General features: G+C 59.0%; 5 protein-coding genes across 5 annotated transcripts; 2 read left to right on the plus strand and 3 right to left on the minus strand.

Moving 5' to 3' along the window:
* Positions 1-1,945: 1,945 nt before the first annotated feature.
* On the plus strand, positions 1,946-3,097 carry DCS_00309 (uncharacterized protein; the record flags this gene model as incomplete). Its single annotated transcript, XM_040797648.1, has 1 exon — positions 1,946-3,097. The coding sequence occupies one exon, from the start codon at positions 1,946-1,948 to the stop codon at positions 3,095-3,097; it is 1,152 nt and encodes a 383-aa protein (XP_040658531.1).
* Positions 3,098-3,503: 406 nt separating this feature from the next.
* DCS_00310 (Basic Secretory protein) lies at positions 3,504-4,400 on the minus strand (the record flags this gene model as incomplete). The annotated part of the gene is made up of 1 exon (XM_040797649.1): positions 3,504-4,400. One exon carries the CDS (start codon positions 4,398-4,400, stop codon positions 3,504-3,506), a length of 897 nt encoding a protein of 298 aa, XP_040658532.1.
* Positions 4,401-6,941: 2,541 nt separating this feature from the next.
* Positions 6,942-10,395, plus strand: DCS_00311 (HEAT repeat containing protein; the record flags this gene model as incomplete). The annotated part of the gene is made up of 4 exons (XM_040797650.1): positions 6,942-7,424; positions 7,481-7,599; positions 7,658-8,563; positions 8,619-10,395. The coding sequence occupies 4 exons, from the start codon at positions 6,942-6,944 to the stop codon at positions 10,393-10,395; spliced, it is 3,285 nt and encodes a 1,094-aa protein (XP_040658533.1).
* A 922-nt stretch (positions 10,396-11,317) lies between these two features.
* Positions 11,318-15,029, minus strand: DCS_00312 (RhoGAP domain-containing protein; the record flags this gene model as incomplete). Its single annotated transcript, XM_040797651.1, has 5 exons — positions 11,318-11,464; positions 11,525-11,658; positions 11,714-13,456; positions 13,510-14,754; positions 14,912-15,029. The coding sequence occupies 5 exons, from the start codon at positions 15,027-15,029 to the stop codon at positions 11,318-11,320; spliced, it is 3,387 nt and encodes a 1,128-aa protein (XP_040658534.1).
* Positions 15,030-15,116: 87 nt separating this feature from the next.
* DCS_00313 (uncharacterized protein) lies at positions 15,117-15,896 on the minus strand (the record flags this gene model as incomplete). The annotated part of the gene is made up of 1 exon (XM_040797652.1): positions 15,117-15,896. The coding sequence occupies one exon, from the start codon at positions 15,894-15,896 to the stop codon at positions 15,117-15,119; it is 780 nt and encodes a 259-aa protein (XP_040658535.1).
* Between the last annotated feature and the right edge of the window lie 2,988 nt (positions 15,897-18,884).

Raw genomic sequence — 18,884 nt, forward strand, 5'->3', positions numbered from 1 at the left:
TCGCGGCACCCCCCCTTGCCCCGTCACCCCCTCCACCATCAGGCAACTTGCCGCGAAAAGCCCGAGCAGTTTGCTTATCGCCGGCCCTCCGGAGATTCCTTGTCCTCTGCCTCCGCGCCGGACTTTTCCGCGCCGACAGGGACATGCCCTTTTCATTTGCAATGAGCGATGTCATCCAAGTACAGTACACGGCGCGCCTTGATTATTTCCCCCATCATCGGTTCGGTTTAGGCGAATACCAATTGAAGCTTTTCTTTGCCACCTCGGCTTCCCACCTTGTGTTGGACCTCGCTGGCCCCTCTTGCGCTGATGGCCATGGCAATTAGTTGTCCATGTACTCTGTAGGTGTGCAGGCGCTTGTACTGTAGGGAGCAGGGGTACTTGGGTGCAAGTACTTACTCCGTACACTGCACGTGCAAGTACAAGTTCTCCGTATTTCTTTTGTCCTGTGCTCCGTACCAGTTGTGATTCAGTTGCCATGCCCCTCTAGTGGTCAGCGAGCGTCCGTCCCGACTCCAACCTACAGTACTGTACCTACTTGGTACTGGAGGATCAGCTCACGTTCACAGTCGACCAAACGGACCGCGGAGGCGTCGGCACTGATCTGATGGGTTGATTTTTGCCAGGTTCGACGCAAGGTCCATTTGCTGGACTGCCAAGCCAAGCCCAAACGGATGTATCATTCGGTTCCTCCCTCCTAGTGAACGTGTACTTGGTACGAGTAAGTAAGTACCTAGTACTGCATGAGTGCAGTCCAGTAAGTAATATGCAAAGTGCTCCGTACTGTAGTTGCACTTTTCAGTACCAGGTAGCTGTACTTGGTTGCAACTAGCCAGAGGCGCTGCTCGGCACTGTAAGTACTGTACTTGCATGTACAGTAAGTACGAAACACGGTCACCGCTTTTCCTCGCCAAGTATTACTTGACTGTTTCTTACTACAGTACAGTACTAATTACCTAGGTACCTAGTACTGTAGATACTGTGCAGTACTTACTCCGTAGTTGTAGTTGTATTACTCCGTACTCTCAGAGTATTCCGTAAGCTCAGTACAGCCAGCGCTACCGCCCAGCGGCTTTTTCTGCCCCAGCAAGCCTCTCTTCTCCACGGGGTAATTACTAGGTAGACACGCAGGCGGCGCGAATTCTGCCGTCGCCGACCCCGTGGCTTTCCCCGCTCCGATGTTTTCCGTCCCTGCAGCCCTCGCGACACTGACCATGACCGACGTAGCATTTGCTCAGTCTCGACTCTCGCGCCTGGCCTCGGGTTTCGGAAGGTAACCCTCTTTGCGGTTGGTAACGAGTTCCCCGTCCCACAAGGGAGACGGTGGCTTCTGCAGCTAGCGAATCTCCCGCGTATTCTGCTGATCCTCCATCTCGCTGACCTGCATGTTCCTTCTCTTTCAAAAATTTTTTCTCTTTCCAAACGGAACCATTCTTCATCTCCGAGATATGACCTCCGCATCGACGTAAACAGACTTCATTTCACCACGGCCGTGGCCTCGATGGAGCGGTGCGCGCTGCCGAGCCCAGGCAGCAGGGAAAGTCACGTGGCTGTGGCCGTGCAGATACTGTACGTGGCAGTTTCAGTCTTGTCCGCTTCGGGACGAGGCGTCTGATGACTGTGGCGAAGGCGAACCGCACCGGCAAACCTACGAGGAAGTGTCGGGCCTGCGAAACGACCGTCGCCATGAGGCCTCCTCGTCACGGCGCCCACCCTCGAGCTCCTCCATCCTACAGCCTGTTCCGTGATTGAGACGTCGACTCGCCTTCATATCCCGACGTTGCCTTTCGCACGCCATCGCCTCGCTCACTTGTCGTCTTCCCGCCTGCCTTCGCCCCCCCCCCCCCCCCCGCAGCTCCATTCCTCCGCCTCCCCGCCTTTGTCTGACGTCAGACATCAGCGAGGACATCAGCCAAGGTCATCGGCCAAGTCATCAGCGAGCACGATGCCCATCGTGAACCATGTCGTTCTCGCCTCGGGCGCCGTCGTCGCCGTCTCCGTCGTCCTCGCCGCCGCCGCCGTGTACGAGAATCCCGAGCTGCGGCGCTACGCCGATGACATCCGCCGCCGCATCGCCATAGCCCTCCACTGCATCGGCGACGGCATCGATCCGCCGTACCGCGAACCGCGCTTCAACCGACCGGAAGACGCCGATGGCTTCATGCAATCCCGTCGCGGCCAAGGGGCCATGCCCGGCGTCGACGCCGACGACGAGACGCGACGGAGGCAGCGCGAAGAGCTGCTCTATTGGAATCAACGCATGCTCGAGAGGCGGGAAGCCTCCGACGGTGCGCGGCAGCCGTCGGCCGACCCGCCACGGCCGTTGCCCGCTCACCGGGGGTCGTCGTTTGATGATTTCCTGCACCGCGACGCGGGCGCCGAGCAAGGTGCCTACGTTTTCAACTCGGGCGCCGACGTGGGTACCATCCCGACGGGCCTGCGAAACCGCGCCGACGGTGCCCGCTGGTTTCCCAGGCAAGAGTACGTCAATCCGTTCGCCGACGAGTACGGGATCGACAACGACGGAGCGGCCGAACGGCGGCCCACGGTCATGCCCTTGGCGGTGCCGGCGGCGGACGAGAGGCAGGAGGAAATGTCGGACATTTATAGCGCCACGACGCGCGACGCCGACGACCTCGGCAGCGTGACGCTGGAACCCTCCCCGAGGGCCGTGGCCGTGGCCGTGGCCGTGGCCGAAGCGGCCGGCTCGCGAGCATCCGGCACGCTCGAGCGCGAGCTCGCCGACGACGAGTACGTGACGGCCGGCCAGGACTACCAGAACGAAGCCTACGCCTCGATCCAGGCTTGGGCGCAAAACTCGAGCCACAACTTTTACTCGCCGCTGCCGGAGACGCCGGCGGCGCCCGTGTCGGAGCCGGAGCTGCTCGACGAGGGACAGATGACGCCGACGGATTCCATCTCGCTCGTCGGGTCCGGCGAGGACTTGGCCGGCGACGCCGAGTCGGCGCGCGCCGCCGAGACGGGACGACCGTACGACGTGCTGAGCGTGAGCGAGGGCATGCTCACGCCCGCGAGCTGGTCCGAGGTCGGCAGCGTCATCAGCGAGAACGAGAGCTACGGCCCCGCGCGCCTATAGCGAGCCGGCCGCCGCTCCGCTCCTGCTTCCAACATGTTTCTCCCCGGCGTTGCGGTCCCCCGATTCCCCGGCATCAATGAATGGCATGGGCACGGGGAGGTTTGGGTGCGGAAATTGGCGCATGATGAATTCTTGGGGCTACTAGCAGCCCACCGTCCTGTCACTTCGAACCATTGTCTTTCTATGAGTACCATCCATCCATGTACGAAACCGAAATGAATGAATGCACGCACGAATGCACGCGAGCACAGACGAGCACAAACAGACACGCACACTCTCCCTCACGCGAGCGCACTCGCACACTCACACTCGCCGTCGCACAAGCACGAACCCCACGCTGCCGTGCGTTGCACGTACGCGACGGCGCCATGGCGTGTGCCCCTCGCCCCTCGTGGCGGAAAGACGACTACATCTCGACGTCGTTCGTCTGGGAGGCCTCGTCGTGGGCCGCCTTGACGCCCTCGTCGTGAGCGGCGGCCTTGAGGCTCTCGCCGTAGTCCCTCCACAGGTCTTCGACGGTGTGGCCCGTCAGCTCGGCCCAGAAGGCGCGCGGCTCGTACTTTTGAATGCGCAGCTTCTCGTTGATGCGCTGGACGAGCTTCCCCTGGAAGCGCCTCTCGAGATAGTCGAGGAAGAAGGCGGTCCTCTCGTAGCCGCTGTCCCACTCGCCCGAGGGGTCGGCCTTCCAGTGGGGCGGGCAGAGGCCGCAGTGCATGCGGACCCAGTCGGCGATGCCCTCGATGAGGCCGCCGGGGCAGGTGCCGAGGCCGTTGTACTGGTAGCAGTGGACGAGCTCGTGGGTGATGACGCCGGCCACCTCGTCGGTGGCGCGGGCGGTGGGGATGCCCTCGAGGTAGGCGAGCGAGAAGTGAATCTCCTTGTGGTCGTCGTCGAGCTCGGAGCCGGTGGTGTAGGCGACGCCGGGCACGTCGCGGAGGATGAAGGTGACGGAGCGCGTGGGCGGCACCGTCGTCGTCGCCGTCTTGGGGGACGTGTAGAGGAGGCGAAGGAGGTTCGTCACCGCCGTGGCCACGCACTCGGACGCGTTGATCGAGTTCAGGAAGAGGCGGGCGCCGGGGTGCGAGAGGTCGCGGATCTCGAGCCGCAGCTTCGGGAGGGCGAACTTGACGTGGGCGGCATCCTCGTGCGCGTCGTCCGACTTGCCGCCGGTGCAGGGGTGCTGCGGCTTGAAGGAGGCGGGACGGATGGCGGGAGGCATTGGGGACGGGAGGGTCGTGGCCGTCGGTGTCGGCGTCGGCGTCGGTGTCGGTGTCGGCGTGCTTTTCGGGGGCGTGACAGCCATTGACGAAGGATTCGAACGGGTGAGCCGAGTGGAAGCAGAAGGTTGCCTTCCTGTCTGTCTTGCCCGTCTGTCTGTCTTGCCCGTCTGTCTGTCTGCCTGACTGTCCGTCTGCCTGTGTGTCTATCGGTAGCTCAAGGAACGCGTCGATGTGCCACCAATTCGCGGTTAACGGAGGAGGCGGGGGCCGACGACGTACTATTAAGCCGTGGCGAGCTGGCCGGTCGAGGCCGATTCCGGACTCGGGACCGTTGAGGACACCATCACGAATTGCATTATTGCAGTGGCACGAGTGGCCTGAGGGGGGGGGGAGGGGAGGGGGAGGGGCACGGCGGCCGCATCTGGCATGGTCGGTGGTGGGTTTGCTGAGCCTGTCAGCTGTCTTGATCTTCTTGAACTGGAAGGTTGCTCTCCAGCTTCTGCCCATGATGGACGACGCCGGCAGAGATGACGATGCCATCTGAGGCTTGTCGATGGACGTCCGTCATCCGTCGTCGGTCGTCTGTACCCATCACGAGCATTTTGGGGGGCCGATTGAGCAGCACGTCACAAGGCAACGTACCCTGGCAGCCTAGCAGACAGTCATAGGTACTCCGTATTCCTGCTTAAAACTGTACTTACAGTACTTACAGTACTTCCTTTACACACCTAAGAACCTTACCAGCTTGAACTTACACTGTACTGGAATGAATACTGCGCTACTTGTATCCATCCTTGGGCGACGAATGGGTGATGGGTCAGTGACAAGGCCTCCTACAGTATACTGTAGGGACTATTCCATGCTAGGGGATACTGTCAAGGCAGGTAGGTACTAGACATGCTCTGGCCTCCGAGTAGTCCCACAATGATGGGAAATCTGCCTCACCATCTCGACGCTTCCAGGCGATGGATGAATGATTGGCCAAAGACTTGTGTTGGAATCGATCGATTCAATAGTTCATGACGCAGGCTATGACAAAGTCCCGGGTAGGGCTCTGAGCGAGGGTTGTGTGCCGCATACTACTCAAGTCAGTCCTATGAGCATGCAAGTACTCTCCGTCCATGTATACTGTACTGTACTGTACTTGATAGTTGCTAGGGTAGGGTACATGAACAGAGTACATCATACAGTATACAACGGAACCATGACGGGGAGAGAGCCCTGTCACTAGATTGATCAACTTCATTTTCTCCCCTTCCCGACACCATAGTACTTATAAACTTGATTTCCCTCGTCCATCCTAGCCGTGATTTGACGTCACATCGGCTCGCACTGCGCTACAGCGTCTCGCGTACCGACCATGTACCTAGCCTACGACCATGTACCAAGCCTACATAATCACCGCCAACATACATGTAAATTCTCAAGAATATACCTGCCCTGCCTTCTCTCTCCAGCTACCAACTATTGCCACCTTGACTCTGCCGACCTACATACCCAGATCCATATTTGGTTGAGAGCAGCCTTACCTAGTGGCGGACCAAGCAAGGTACGCGACCCATGCTTAGTCGAGGTGCGCATGCTCCAAAGGCGGTACTTGGACGGCGTTGAGATAGGTTAGGCACCTAGTACGAACACGTAACATCACGGCATCGACTTGTACCTTCAGTTACTGCAGTACTAGGCCCTACTGTACTAGGTACCTACCTAGCAGGTAGTAGGTGGGCACCTACCGCTGGCTGCGCTGTGCATGTCCTCCGTGCACTGTCGCGCACTAAATTGTCCGCCCCAACCCGCTAGCGACTGGTAGGTCCGCTACGTCCCGTGCGCCACGCCTGGACGAGGTTCGATCCCAGGCTGGATGAACCCCTGCAACGCTGCCGGAGTGCCGCCACGGCGCTGCTGGATCGATGGCCGACGGCGCAGCGAACCCCCCGAGTGGGAACCCCACCGTTGCACCCACCGGCTGCTGCAGGGAGGCTGCCCCGTCCGCACGTTTACCACGGCAACCCGCCCGCCAGTGAGCGGATCGCTGGTCGAGCCCTGCGTTATTTCCTCCCCGCCTACCCAGTAAACTGTTGTAGTTGCTGGCACACCTACGCCGTACTGTATATGTGCAATTGTTGCCAATTGTTTTCTTCCATCCCCCGCACCAGCAACGCGTACCGGCGATAAGCAGTTGGCAGGCGGAGAGCGGAAAAACAACAGCCCAGAGTCGATCCCGATGCCATTCTACCTTTGTCGAGCTCGTCCTTCTCGTCGACCCCAACGCTCTCGCACCCACCCCCCTCGCTCTCTGCGGGACATCGCAAGCTCGTGCGAGCGCGCATCACGCCCTTCTCCCGTGACTGAAATTCAAAAGGTACGTCGCGAGTCGCCGGGTGCATCCGTCTCCTTTCCTTCTCCTGGCATCCCCCACGAGACGTCGGACGACGACATCGTGGGCCTCCATCGACTCCCCCCCTCCCCTCCTTCTCCCCTCCCCTCCTCCTCCGCCATTCGTCCGTGGGACCCTGGCCTGCCGATGGCAACGGTTGGCTGACGAGCTTCGTCGCACCAGAGACGGACGGTACCCTCCAGTCCACCGACGACCTACCTCCGTCTCGCCTCCCCGCCCTCCCTCGATGGGCATCGAGCTCATGGCCGACAACAAGCTCTCGGATGACCAGGTCGCCGACCTGCTGACCACGCTGCGCGGCGATTCCTCCCTCGACGCCAAGGTTCAGTTCGTCACCGTCGTCAAGTCGGCCATCAAGCAGCACAACGTCCCCGACACGAGCGCCGCCCAGCTCTTCGACGGCCTTCGCTCCGCCTCGTCGTCGCCCCATCCCGCCCTCGCCAACGCCGGCTTCACCGCCCTCAACCACCTCCTCACCCGCCTCTCCCGCCAGGACCCCAAGCTGCTCGCCAAGGAGGCGCCCCGCACCCTGCCCGTCGTCGTCGACAAGCTCGGCGACCAAAAGGACAAGTTTCGCGCCCTCGCCGGCCAGGCCCTCGGCACCCTCTACGCCGTCGCCCCCCAGGATGTCGAGCGTGCCATCAGGAACTCGGCCATGACGGGCAAGAACCCGCGGGCCAAGGAAGCCGGCATGCACTGGCTGCTGCAGGTATGACCGCCCGGGGACTCGCCCGATGGAGCGGCCGCGCTGACCTCGGGGGACAGATGCACAAGGAGCAGGGCCTGCAGTTCCGGAGCTACGTCCCGGCCCTCATGGAGCTTCTCGAAGACGCCGACGGCATGGTCCGGGACGTGGCCAAGAGCACCGTCATCGAGCTGTTCAGGTACCCAGATGCTCCCCCCATGCTGCTTGCCCGGTCCGTCGCTGACGCCTCGCTCTAGCACCGCCCCGAACGCCGCCAAGTCGGATCTCAAGAGACAGCTCAAGAACTTCAAAGTCCGCCCCGCCATCGAACAGTCCATCGTCAAGGCCCTCGTCCCCACCGCTACCGCCGCCGGCCCGACCGACACGGCAGGCGCCGATGCGCCTCTCGCGAGCCGCCCTCACCTATCCACCAGCGTCTCCTCCTTGACCGACCGTCCGACCACGCCCATGGTCGAGACGCCAGCCGAGCCGATCGAGCCAATGTACGTCAACACCCACCGCGAGCTCGAGGACGTCTTCCGCGGCATGGCCTCCTACTTCGAAGGCAAGGAGACGGAACAGAACTGGTTGAAGCGAGAGCAGAGCATGGCCACCCTGCGCAAGCTGAATGCGGGCAACGCCTCGACCGACTTTGCCGATACCTTCGTTGCCGGCTTGCGTGGCATGCTCGACGGCATCATCAAGGCCATGACCTCGTTGCGAACGAGCTTGTCCAAGGAGGGCTGCGGCCTCGTCCAGGATGTCGCCGCCACCCTCGGTCCCGCCATCGACCCCATGGTCGAGCTGCTCCTCCAGACCCTCGTCAAGCTCTCGGCCGGCACGAAGAAGATAAGCTCGCAGCAGGCAAACGTCACCGTCGACACCATCGTCAGCCGCGTCACCTACAACACCCGAGTGATGCAGCACATCTGGCTCGCCAGCCAGGACAAGAACGTAGCCCCGAGGACCTACGCCACCGGCTGGCTCAAGACGATGCTGAAGAAGGAGGCCCATCACAAGAGCCATGTCGAGCACACCGGCGGCGTTGACCTGATGGAAAAGTGCATCAAGAAAGGTCTCGGCGATGTCAACCCTGGCGTGAGAGAAAAGATGAGACCGACCTATTGGGCATTCTGGGGCCTCTGGCCAGCGAGGGCCGATGCGTAAGACGCCGGCTCCCCCTCACCTCCCTCGCCCTCGTCGCTGACATCGACGTAGCATCATGGCCGACCTCGACTTGACCGCCCAGAAGCTCCTGAACAAGGACCCCAACAATCCCAACTCCCCGAAAAGGACGGCTCCCGCGGCACCTAGACCCGGTCTCGGTTTCTCCAAGAGCACCACCGCAGCCGGCAAGCCCAGCCTCCGTGAAACCATGATGGCCCAGAAGAAGGCAACCGCCATGGCCTCGAGGAACCTTCCTCTTCGCCCCGGTTCCGCCATGGCTCACCTCTCCCCTGTCCGATCGACGACAAGCTCCTCCACCACTTCCTCTAGCCACTCCAGCACTTCGGCCGCAAAGCCACTCGGAACGAGAGCTCGTCCCGAGCCTACAATTTCCGTCAACGCCGGAGGCATGTCCGTCGCTCCCATGCGGCCTGCCCGGCGACGACCCGAGATGGCGGCCCGCCCCGCCACCGCTGGTCCCTACTCTGCTCGCGACCACCCGGGTGCTGCCGAGGTCCACAGCCCCGAGAGCATCAAGTCGACGACCGTCACGCCAAAGGCCAAGGAGACGACGCCCAGGAGGACGGCCCCGCGGCCCCGACCAGGCCATCCTTCCCACGACAGCGACTCCAAGGTCATGTCGCCGGCGGCGAGCGCGTTGGCCAGAGCTGATTCACCGAGTGGAAGTCCTGCCAGATTCAAGCAGTCCCAATCGGCTATGCCATCGTCCAGTCCATCTAGAAACGAGGACATTACACTCCTTGTCCCGCAGATATCCAGTTTGAGGTCACCTTCGCCGAAGCCGGCAAGCCCGCCAAAGATGCCCGTGGACGTGCCAACATCACCGGTACCCGTCCCGTCAGAGGTCAAGGCGGACTCGCCTTCTCGCCCGCTCAAGGTATTCGAGGACCCCTTCACGGAAGATCAGCCGACGCCCAAGCCAACGTTTGCCGTGCCCGTCTTGGAGGACAAACCCGTCAACGAGGACGCTGCGCACCTGCAAAAGGCCAACGGCCAGGAGCAGAGTCTCGACCAGATGGATTCCCCAGAGAAAACCCGGCAGAACTCGCGCTTGCTCGACAGCGGAATTGCCAAAATCAAGACCAAGACGCTCGAGGTCCATGGATTCCGGAAGCTCCAGTCCCTCATTCGCGACAGCAGGACCGTCTTCGCCGATGACAAGTTTGACGCGTTTTTAATCGGCCTCTTCCGCTTCCTCGAGGATCCACTGCCCAGCTTGACGGCCGACAAGGCGCAGGATCTCAAGGCCCAGATTCTCACCACCATCAAGCTTCTCCTCAAGAGGGAGCGCGAGAACTTTCAGCCCCACGTCTCCAGGGGCCTCGAGTCTCTCCTCCAAACGCGCAGCGCCTACGACACACGCGCGCACGTCGTCAGCGGCCTTGAGCTCCTTGCCGATGAGCTCATCACCATTGCTGACGGCACCGAGACCGTCGTTGTTCTCACTCGCCAACTGCAGGCCTGTGACGACAACGCTGTCGAGGGCTGCCGCACTCTCAGCATGGGCCTCCATGTTCTCAAGGAGATGCTCGACAAGCGCGCCGACTTCGCCCCAGCCGACGGCGAGCTAGCCCAGCTCACCGCCCTCGCCTCCCGTTGCCTCGAGTCGGCTGACTCGGGCGTTCGAATGGATGCTGTCAAGTTTTGCGTCTCCCTGCACGATCGTGTCGGCGAGGCGAGCTTTTGGGATGCCCTCCGCGACGTCAAGGAGGACCCCAAAAGCCTGATTACGTATTATATTGTCAAGAAGCAGCGCGAGCAGCCCAGCAGCAGCACGCCCGTCCTGAATCCCCCGACGACTTCGTGAACCGTCTACGCATCTAGCAGACGACCCTCACGCTGTACACGACTGATGATGAATAGCGCTTGGATGTAATCTTGGAGGTGGTGTCAGATTTGAGAGAAAAAAGAGACGTGTTCCTCGTATGCATGTACTTATATATATGTAATGGATGTGGCTGGGCCACAGCATCTATGCCTCCATTCGACTTGAATTACAGGATATCGACGCACTGTCCCTTCCGTATCATGATCCCCTGGAAAGAGCAAAGAAGCAATTTCGACCTCATCTCGACAGTTGCCGGCACAAATCCTTCTGCCAGCGTCCGTCGCAGTCATGAAATCGTACTCGCCGACCCAATCGCGGGTTTCTTCAGCCTCTTCAGCCTTGACGCGAAAGAAAACACCCATCTCCGCAGCCGCTACGTACACGAGTGAATGATGACACAGTTCTGCAGGTGCCGGCCCCCGAGGGGAGCGCCGGGAGGCAAAAGAGCCATCAGTTTTCAACACATCTCCCTTCTTCCCCTTCAGGACGGTGCTAACTCCGCAGCAATGGCATGGTTGAAAACTGCACAATATGAATAGTATGATGGCAAAACAAACGCAGAAGCCACGCAAGAGAAAAACATCAACGAGATCAAACATATAGGTGATCGATCCAGAGCACTTTTCTTCGCCCTCACGAGATGAACCGCGCGGCGGTTTACCCCAAAGGGTTCACAAGGCTCGTGACCGAAGTACAATCCATGCGAGTGGTGCCGAGATGATGATTCCGGGTCGCACTCCAGCATATCGATTCGTTGGCAAGCCGTTTTGAAAAATTCAACTGAAAAAAGCCAAGGTGTGCAACTCGCTTGCAATCAAGAGAGATGCCAAAGCTGAGAGAGGTCGAGCTTGGAAATAAGCGAATCAAATGAACTCCGCGGACAGCCGTGACGTCAGCAACTTCATGCATCGTCGAAAATCCTGTGGCTATTCTCGATAACAAACTGCATGGCAATGTTCTTGGCGTGCATGTCGGTCATTTCTCGTTCAATACTGAAGTCGCGCATGATGGTAGGCGCGAAGACGACAGCCAGATTTTTCGGGGACATCTAGAGGCGTCATTCGTTAGCCGCTGCTCACCCAAAGGCACAGGCACAACGACATCTTACCAGATTTTCGGGCTCTCGCTTCGCAACACGTGCAAGGTGGAACATCAGGAACTCCAGGCAGTCCCTATGTGGCTGGGGCATCAACGAAAAAGACTTTCGTAAATGATCGCACCTCTCCGTATCATCGGACACAGCTACAAACGAGCGTTAGCAGAGATGGCTCAGCCTGGGGGGAGGGATCTACCGTACCGTTGGACTCCAAAACCTTCTCATACACGTCAAAGGTGAGCAGGGGGGTTGGCAACTTGCGGAAATATTGTTTCAGAACACTGGTAACAGCGGTAATGTCCATATCAGGGTCGGAAATGTCGAAGTTGTCGTCCTTGTCGAAGCCATCCTTGATCATGTTGACCTGCGAGTTGCCGCCGGTCTTCCGGTAGATGCCCTCCTGATCCATGCCTCTGAGCTCGACCTCCTCGATGCAACGCGAGACGACGGTTGGAATCTGCCGACGCTCGTATTCAGTCCTCTCAACAAGCTCGGATCCGAATAGCGTTGAGGGGGGTTCGGCGACAGCAGGGGCCATTACGGCGTTGGCCGAGATCGACTTTGGCATGGAATTCTTCTTCCCAAAGAAGCCAAACGGCTGCCGCCCATCCGGGTGCTGTTTCCCTTGCGTGTTCGGCACCGTCGTGACGGGGGCTTCCACTTGCGAAACGGTCATGTTGTAGGGCAGGCCAATGTTGTCGCCGACCGGGTGGTGCATTCGTTCCCGATCATTCTGCTGGAAGGCAACGACGGCTCTGTTGACCCCCTTGGCGACATTCTGCGCCATCGTCTTGGAACCCTTCTTCCAGTTGAACTTCTTGACCTGGCCCTTGCGGACATGGACAACGGTCGGGCCAGATTCGACAATCGGCTCCTCGTCGGGAACCAAGGTGGTGGCACCGGTTGTCGCCACGCTGGCGGAATCGAGGTTCAGCGACGATCCGGCACCCCCCTTGGTTTGGGGGTAAATGCCGAGTCCGTTGTGAGCCTTGGTGTCGACGCTTATTTGAGACCTGAATCGCTCCTGGATCTGATGGGTGAGGTCGTTGTTCATGTCGGCAAGCTGCGCATTCTTGGACGACAGCTGCTCAAACTCCATGAGGGCCCTGTCTCTGTGGGCGACGGCCAGGTTCTTCTCTTCCACCAACTGGTCCCGCTCTTCGTGGAGCTGCTCAATGGATGCCGCCATGGCCATCTTCACTTTGTCGAGTTTTTGAACAAACTCTTTCACGGCAGAGTCTTCCAACTCACGCGGATCAACCGGCGTCTTTGTCTCCTTTGCGCGCTCGACGTACCCGGCTAGGACCTCGAGCTGTCGAATCATAACCTCGGTTTGGGTGTCCAGAACGGACACGGTCTTGCGCTTCTCGATGAGCCTCTTGTTGAGATTCTTCAGGTCCTTTTCCGTGTTGAACTGCCGCTCCAGCTCGGCAACGCGTAGCTCCGAGTTCCGAAGCTGTCGCTTGAGCACCCCGGGGTCGTCGACGGACGAGAGCGAGACAGGGCTGCTGATGCCGGGGTGGCCGCTGGGATCCTCCACCAGGGGCGTCTTGGGCCACCTAGGGGAGGCCATTCCACGAGTCGACTCGCTGATGCTTCGGGTATGCCCAACCCGCTGGGTGCCGTAGCTTGAATCGATGCTGGCCGTGCGACCGTGGCGAACGGCGTTGGAGACTCGCCGCATGATGGAGGATGAATCTTCATCGGTGCCGAGGATCCTAGCCATGTCCTCATCCATACTGAATTCACCTCCGTTGCTCCACCTAGGCAGCTTCGGAGAGTGCTTCTGGGGTGGGGACGTGTCCTTGGGGCTGATGTCGTCCACGCCACGGCTGCTGTCGATAGGTGCTGGAATCACCCGTGGGCGGCGCTGACCCTCCACCGGGCTATCCTTCTTCTCGGACGCGGGGGCCTGCAGCGAGGTGCTGCTCGTCGCTTCTTTTACTACCGGTGAAGGTTAGTGATGCTCCCCAGCATGTGTGTGCATGGACACTTACTGCTTCGGGTGGCGGCGCTAGAAGGGAGCTCCTTTCGCGGAATCGACTTGGTTGTGTCCGAGCGCATGGGGGGTTTGGAGCCGGCATCGTGCGAAGCGGCCGTATCGTCGTCTTCTTGCCATCTCGAATCTTGCGACGCACGTGGCAGCGGCGTATTTTCGGTCGCCCTCCGCAGGTCCGACAAGTTGGGTGGTTGATCTTTTCGAAGAGCGCCGTTGGAAGCCCTGACAGGCGTGGCGTCTGGCGGCACGGAGAAGGAGTGAGAGCTGTTGCTTCGCGACACAAGATCTCTCTTGGCGTTGGGGGTATCATGATGAAGCTTGGATGCGTCAGGAGACGCCTTGCTCGGATCCTGCTCGAACGCCTTGGACACCTTGCGGAGGTGCGGCGACTTGGCTTGGGAGGCCTCGGGGTCGATGGACAGCTGGCGGCCCTTGTCCTGGAAAGCGATGTGCGGCGTCGAGGCATGCGAGTCGCTCCGCTGCTTATCGGAGGAGGCACCCGATTTGGAGACGCTGAAATAATCCCTCGGACCCGTACTCTCCGTCGTGGACCTCGGCGTTCCGTGGGAGCCAGGGCTGGGATCGAGCGCGACGGGTATGAAGAAAGTCTCGGATGCGTCTCCCGTGCCGGCGTCGGCGATGGCAAACATGCCCGAGTTGCGGTTCTTCCGGTAGGTGCTGGCGGGCAGGCTCAAGGAATCGGCACGGATGGGGTCGCGCTCGGGCGAGGGAGCAGGACGTGAGCTGCCCCTGGAGGACGAGCCATTGTGTCTGTGATGAGCGTGGGGCGCTTGGGCATCGGAATCGGCGTGGGGGGGGATGTTGCTCGCCGAGGCGGTGGGAGGCAAGGCGGGGAGGGACTTGTCCGTCATCTTGTCCGCCGACATGGGCGAGTGTTCTTTTTCGCGGGATTTGGATGTGCTCGACGCTTTGGATTTCTTCCTGCGCCTGGCCATCAGAGTCTCGTGACATCCCATGCAGAAGATGCCTTGCGAGGTTCTTGCGTATCGCAGGTTCTCGATCTTTCGTTTGCAGTTTCGGCACCGGAAGCAGGTGGCACAGAAGGCCTGGTCGCCCGTGAGAATGGCGAGGTCTTCAATCTTGTTACCGCAGGCACTGCAGCTGTAGGTGCAGTTGTTGCAGATGAGCGAGCCATCGCCGAGGAGGAGCAGGTTGGCATCGGAGTCGAGGAGGGTGCTGCAGCTGTTGCAGCGGAAGCAGTCGAGGTGCCATCGGTTGCCCGCTGCGGAGACGTGGTTGTCAGCATCCTGGTGTGTTTTCGGGGTGGTGGTGAGCAAAGCTGGGAGGTGGACGAGTGCAGGGCCTCGCAGAGGGCACGGTTTGCCACGGCTCCTCCCCAGGGCTTCGTCGGAGGTGCAGACGACATGGACGCGACGTACCTAATTCGAAAGCCTTGCCTTCCTCCAGAATCTGGGCGACAGACATGTCAGCCAGTGCACCCGGTGCAGCGAACGTGAAGGGCACAAACTTCTCCGCATCCCTTGCAGGGGAAGACATCGTCATTCTCCATGGGACCGTCCAAATACTCGTCGACTATACTCGTCATGGTGATTGGGGCACGATGCAGCACAAGGCGCGTTGGGGTCACAAGACGTCAAGGTAACCGGGCGGGATTCGAAGTCTAGGGGCGAACGGAGGGTCGTTGATGATTCGTACGACGGCGGGCGGATCTGTGGGACGAGGTTCGACTCCCCGTGTCATCGACAGCAACTCTCGGCGGAGGCGATGGGGCAGAACACAGAAGGTCGGAGCCCGATGCGTGATGATGAAAGCAACGCTGTACAGAGACTGGGAGAGGAGGGCATTCGCCGACAGACGCGCGAGGCAGTCGAAGGAAAGCCGACGAATCCAGCGATGCAGGAGATGTGGCGGTTGCGTAGCGCAGACCGCGCGCGCGCCAGAGGGGGGGGAGGGAGGGAGACTTGTCGGTCGGAGAGAGGACGAAGTCGGATTCGGACGAGACGATGGGGAGAGGGAAGAGGAGGGAGGGAGGGGGGAGGAGGGGAGCAGGAGGAGTGACTGCTCGTGGTGGTCGACTTTGACAGCGGCGGAGGATGGTCTCGTCAGAGAGAAAGGCCCTTGGGTGGGCACGCGAGTGAGCAAGGCGACGTCCCTAAGGACAGCGGCCTGGGGGACCTTCGATGGCTGGAGGACGCTGGTGATGTCGACCAGCAGCGAAGCCTGTGAGGTTGCTCGTCGGGAGGCGCTGGGATTGTTGGCAAATGGTGGTTGATGGTTGGAAGTTGGATGGTTGGATAATAGGTAGTAGGGAGGTAGGGACTGGTGCGGTGCGGTACAGAGCAGGATTAGTCCTGTACCTACGGAGTACGGAGTACTAGAACCAGTGATATGGCCTCCGTACATGTACATGTACCGGCACGAATCGTACATGCACCGTGAGGGAGGCGCGAAAAGGTTCAGCTTGGAATGGTACGGGAGTCGGGGGTCCAATTGCACGGGGTGCCGCGACCGAGTGCTGTAGGAGGACAAGTACCTTTTGTTAGCGTGCGGGTTCCATGTACGGGCGGTACCTGGTACTTCAATTACAGTACTTACTTTGGTGTAGGCGAACAGGCGGCAGCGGGAGCGAACTGGCCACAGTGGGTTCGTAGCGCAAAGTACAGAGTACATGCGCTCCAAAAGCACGACGATTATTCCAGCTAGCAGGTTAAGAATCAAATAAGGGTGGTGAGTTGCACGTCGACAGCGCTGGGCGGACACGGGTCAGAGTCGCCAGGTCCGTCCTTCACCAGAGGAGGCCTCGTCGACGACCGGGACGATGAACAGCGAGCAAGAAAGCCACCGACAGGCGATACATGCACGCCTAGGTAGGCATCAGCAGACGGCACATCTGCGCTCTTCCGGCGCCTCGCTAGAAAGCACCCATCAGTGCACGGCACTCGCAGTACGCGTACAGACAACTCGTGCTGGAGGTGGCGAAAATGTGCAGCAATTCGGGTGGCTATTTCATCCTGCGCTAGGCGTCACTACCGCGAATCCCTTGTTCGCACTGCCGGCGGGCCAGTATTATACTAGGCTAGTAGGTTCAAACGACTGCTGTCATGCTCGTAGCAGTTCCAGGGCGCCGCGCTCTGGAATGAAGCGTTTGGCCTCCTGGCTCCATTCATGAAGGTAGTTGGGCCTGCATGCTGGACTCGGTGCATGTACTTCTTATGTTATATATAACTACCTAGGTAGGTATTACCTAGTACCGAGTACGGAACTGTCAGGTGCGCGGGGAGTACAGTACAGTTGTTCTCTGCGCTCGGTGTAAGGACTATTATGGTGCCTGGACTAATCGCTTCAGTACCCTCCAACCAGTAACGCGACAGCCAAGGAGATGCATCATGCGTACATGGAGTTGTACACATGATACCTAGTACACATAATACGAGGACTCGTACGCCGACATGTACGGCACGCGTAGGAGCACACGGAATTACGCTTACTTACTCATACGCTGTCGTAACGCTACGTTAGTATGATAACTAATGCGCTCGGCGGCAGCCCAAATGCGCGACATTTTTCGAGGGTGCATGCAGCGCAGATTGCCACATACGTGTACCGTACATGTAGGCCTACGTACGCATGCCACTCGGGTAGATGAGAGCAACTTGCTCGGTCCCCTCATCAATCGGCGACGCCACCTGCATGGGCACGCCATCATACGAGCGCTCGAATGGCCTTGGTTGCGAGATGCTGGTCGGTTACTGACGATGTCCCATTGCGCCGCTTTCTCTCCCGCGCCAGTCTGCAGAAGCACAAGCGCGATGAACGGCGGGACGTGGCTTGCTGACAGGGAGGGTAGCCGTGCTTCTCTGGGTGCTTGCCCCCCTCCCTCTCCATTTCCAATGTTCCATAACTAATATACTACTGTGCTGCAAGTACAAGGACTGTACGGAGTACAAGTAAGTAAGTACCGCAAGTACACCTAATTGTCGATACTTGTACGGAGTACCATCCGTGTCGGTGTAAGAACGTACGGAGTAATTACTTGCACATACACTTGCACGTGTACTGTACGTGCACAACAGTTACTGCACAAGCGTGTTACAAGCCGAGAGACGCGCAGTAGAACACGGGCCAGGATCCAGGGAGTCCAGAGACGCTCTGTATCAGATGCGAGCGTGGCCCTCCCTCATGTCCGTCATTATTGGGCAGTGCGCATTGGTCCTGTGCATTCGTGCGGAGCCTTGGAAACAATACAGGTACTTGCACTCACTGACTAGAATACTTGTAGTCAATACAGGTACTTGCACTCACTGACAAGAAGACTTGCACTCCTCGAGCACAGTAGGCCGGTGCACTCCAAACGTGCCGACTCATTACTTACTATGCATGGATTGTGCGTGTACAGTACGAGTGCTTTACAACTACTTGAAGTTGGAGTGGAGGAATAGAGCCGCACGGCATGTACTTGCAATACGGGGTACGAGTCGTACACGTAATTACACGCAACCACCCAAGTACATGAACAAAGTACTAAAGGTAGTACTTAGGTAGGTAGCAGCAAGTGGACAGGAGAACAGTGCACTACTTTTTGGGGTTGCCACCTTGGATTATTGCGGAGTAATTGGCGAGTCGCGGCAAGTAAAATACCCGAAGGGCTGAGTCTCCGGTTAATGCCAAGACTTGCAGTGTGGGTGGCGGGCAGTGATTGGTACACAAACTCCTTTTACCATGGGTGCTTTACATACGGAGTACTGTAATACACGTACAGTACAGTACAAGTACGGAGTAATTACAGTGCAACCTACGAACTTGGGCGGTATTGTTCGGCTGTCAGCAGCTCAACGAACGATTATCGGCAGTCCCTCAGTACTGTTAGTCCAGTGCCGTACCGAGGTTAGTAATCCTGCAGGTACCAAATAGCAAAGCAGGTACAGAGTACCTTTGCCGTCATACTACCTGCAGTATTAGTCCGTACAACTTGGAGGCATGTATCTCCTACTCCTACTTGCTGTACTTACTTATGTTCACCCACATGTACCAGCCTACCCCGTACAAGTAGTGCAAATGTATATTTGGACTCAGCCCGCGTAGGACCGCCCCACCGATGGTTGCAACAGGATCAAACATGCAGCACGGCTCTACAGTAGATCGCGCGCCTAAGAAAGTACTAAAGTGCTTGGTACCTGTTCAAGTTTCTACCGCAGTAATCGGTTGTATTTCTACATCGATGTGTGAGTGCTTGTGCTGGAAACGGCTACAACGTAATCTGATGTCCAGACAGTACTTCTAGTTCCCCTTCGCACTACCGCAGGTACCTGTTTGGTACTTACCCGACATGTACGGGCTCTCACATGTACATGCAAGTACCTGCAAGTGCATGTATACTTAGGTACGGAGTAC

Source organism: Drechmeria coniospora, chromosome 01 (assembly GCF_001625195.1).
Source record: "Drechmeria coniospora strain ARSEF 6962 chromosome 01, whole genome shotgun sequence".
In the NCBI taxonomy this organism is placed as follows: domain Eukaryota; kingdom Fungi; phylum Ascomycota; class Sordariomycetes; order Hypocreales; family Ophiocordycipitaceae; genus Drechmeria; species Drechmeria coniospora.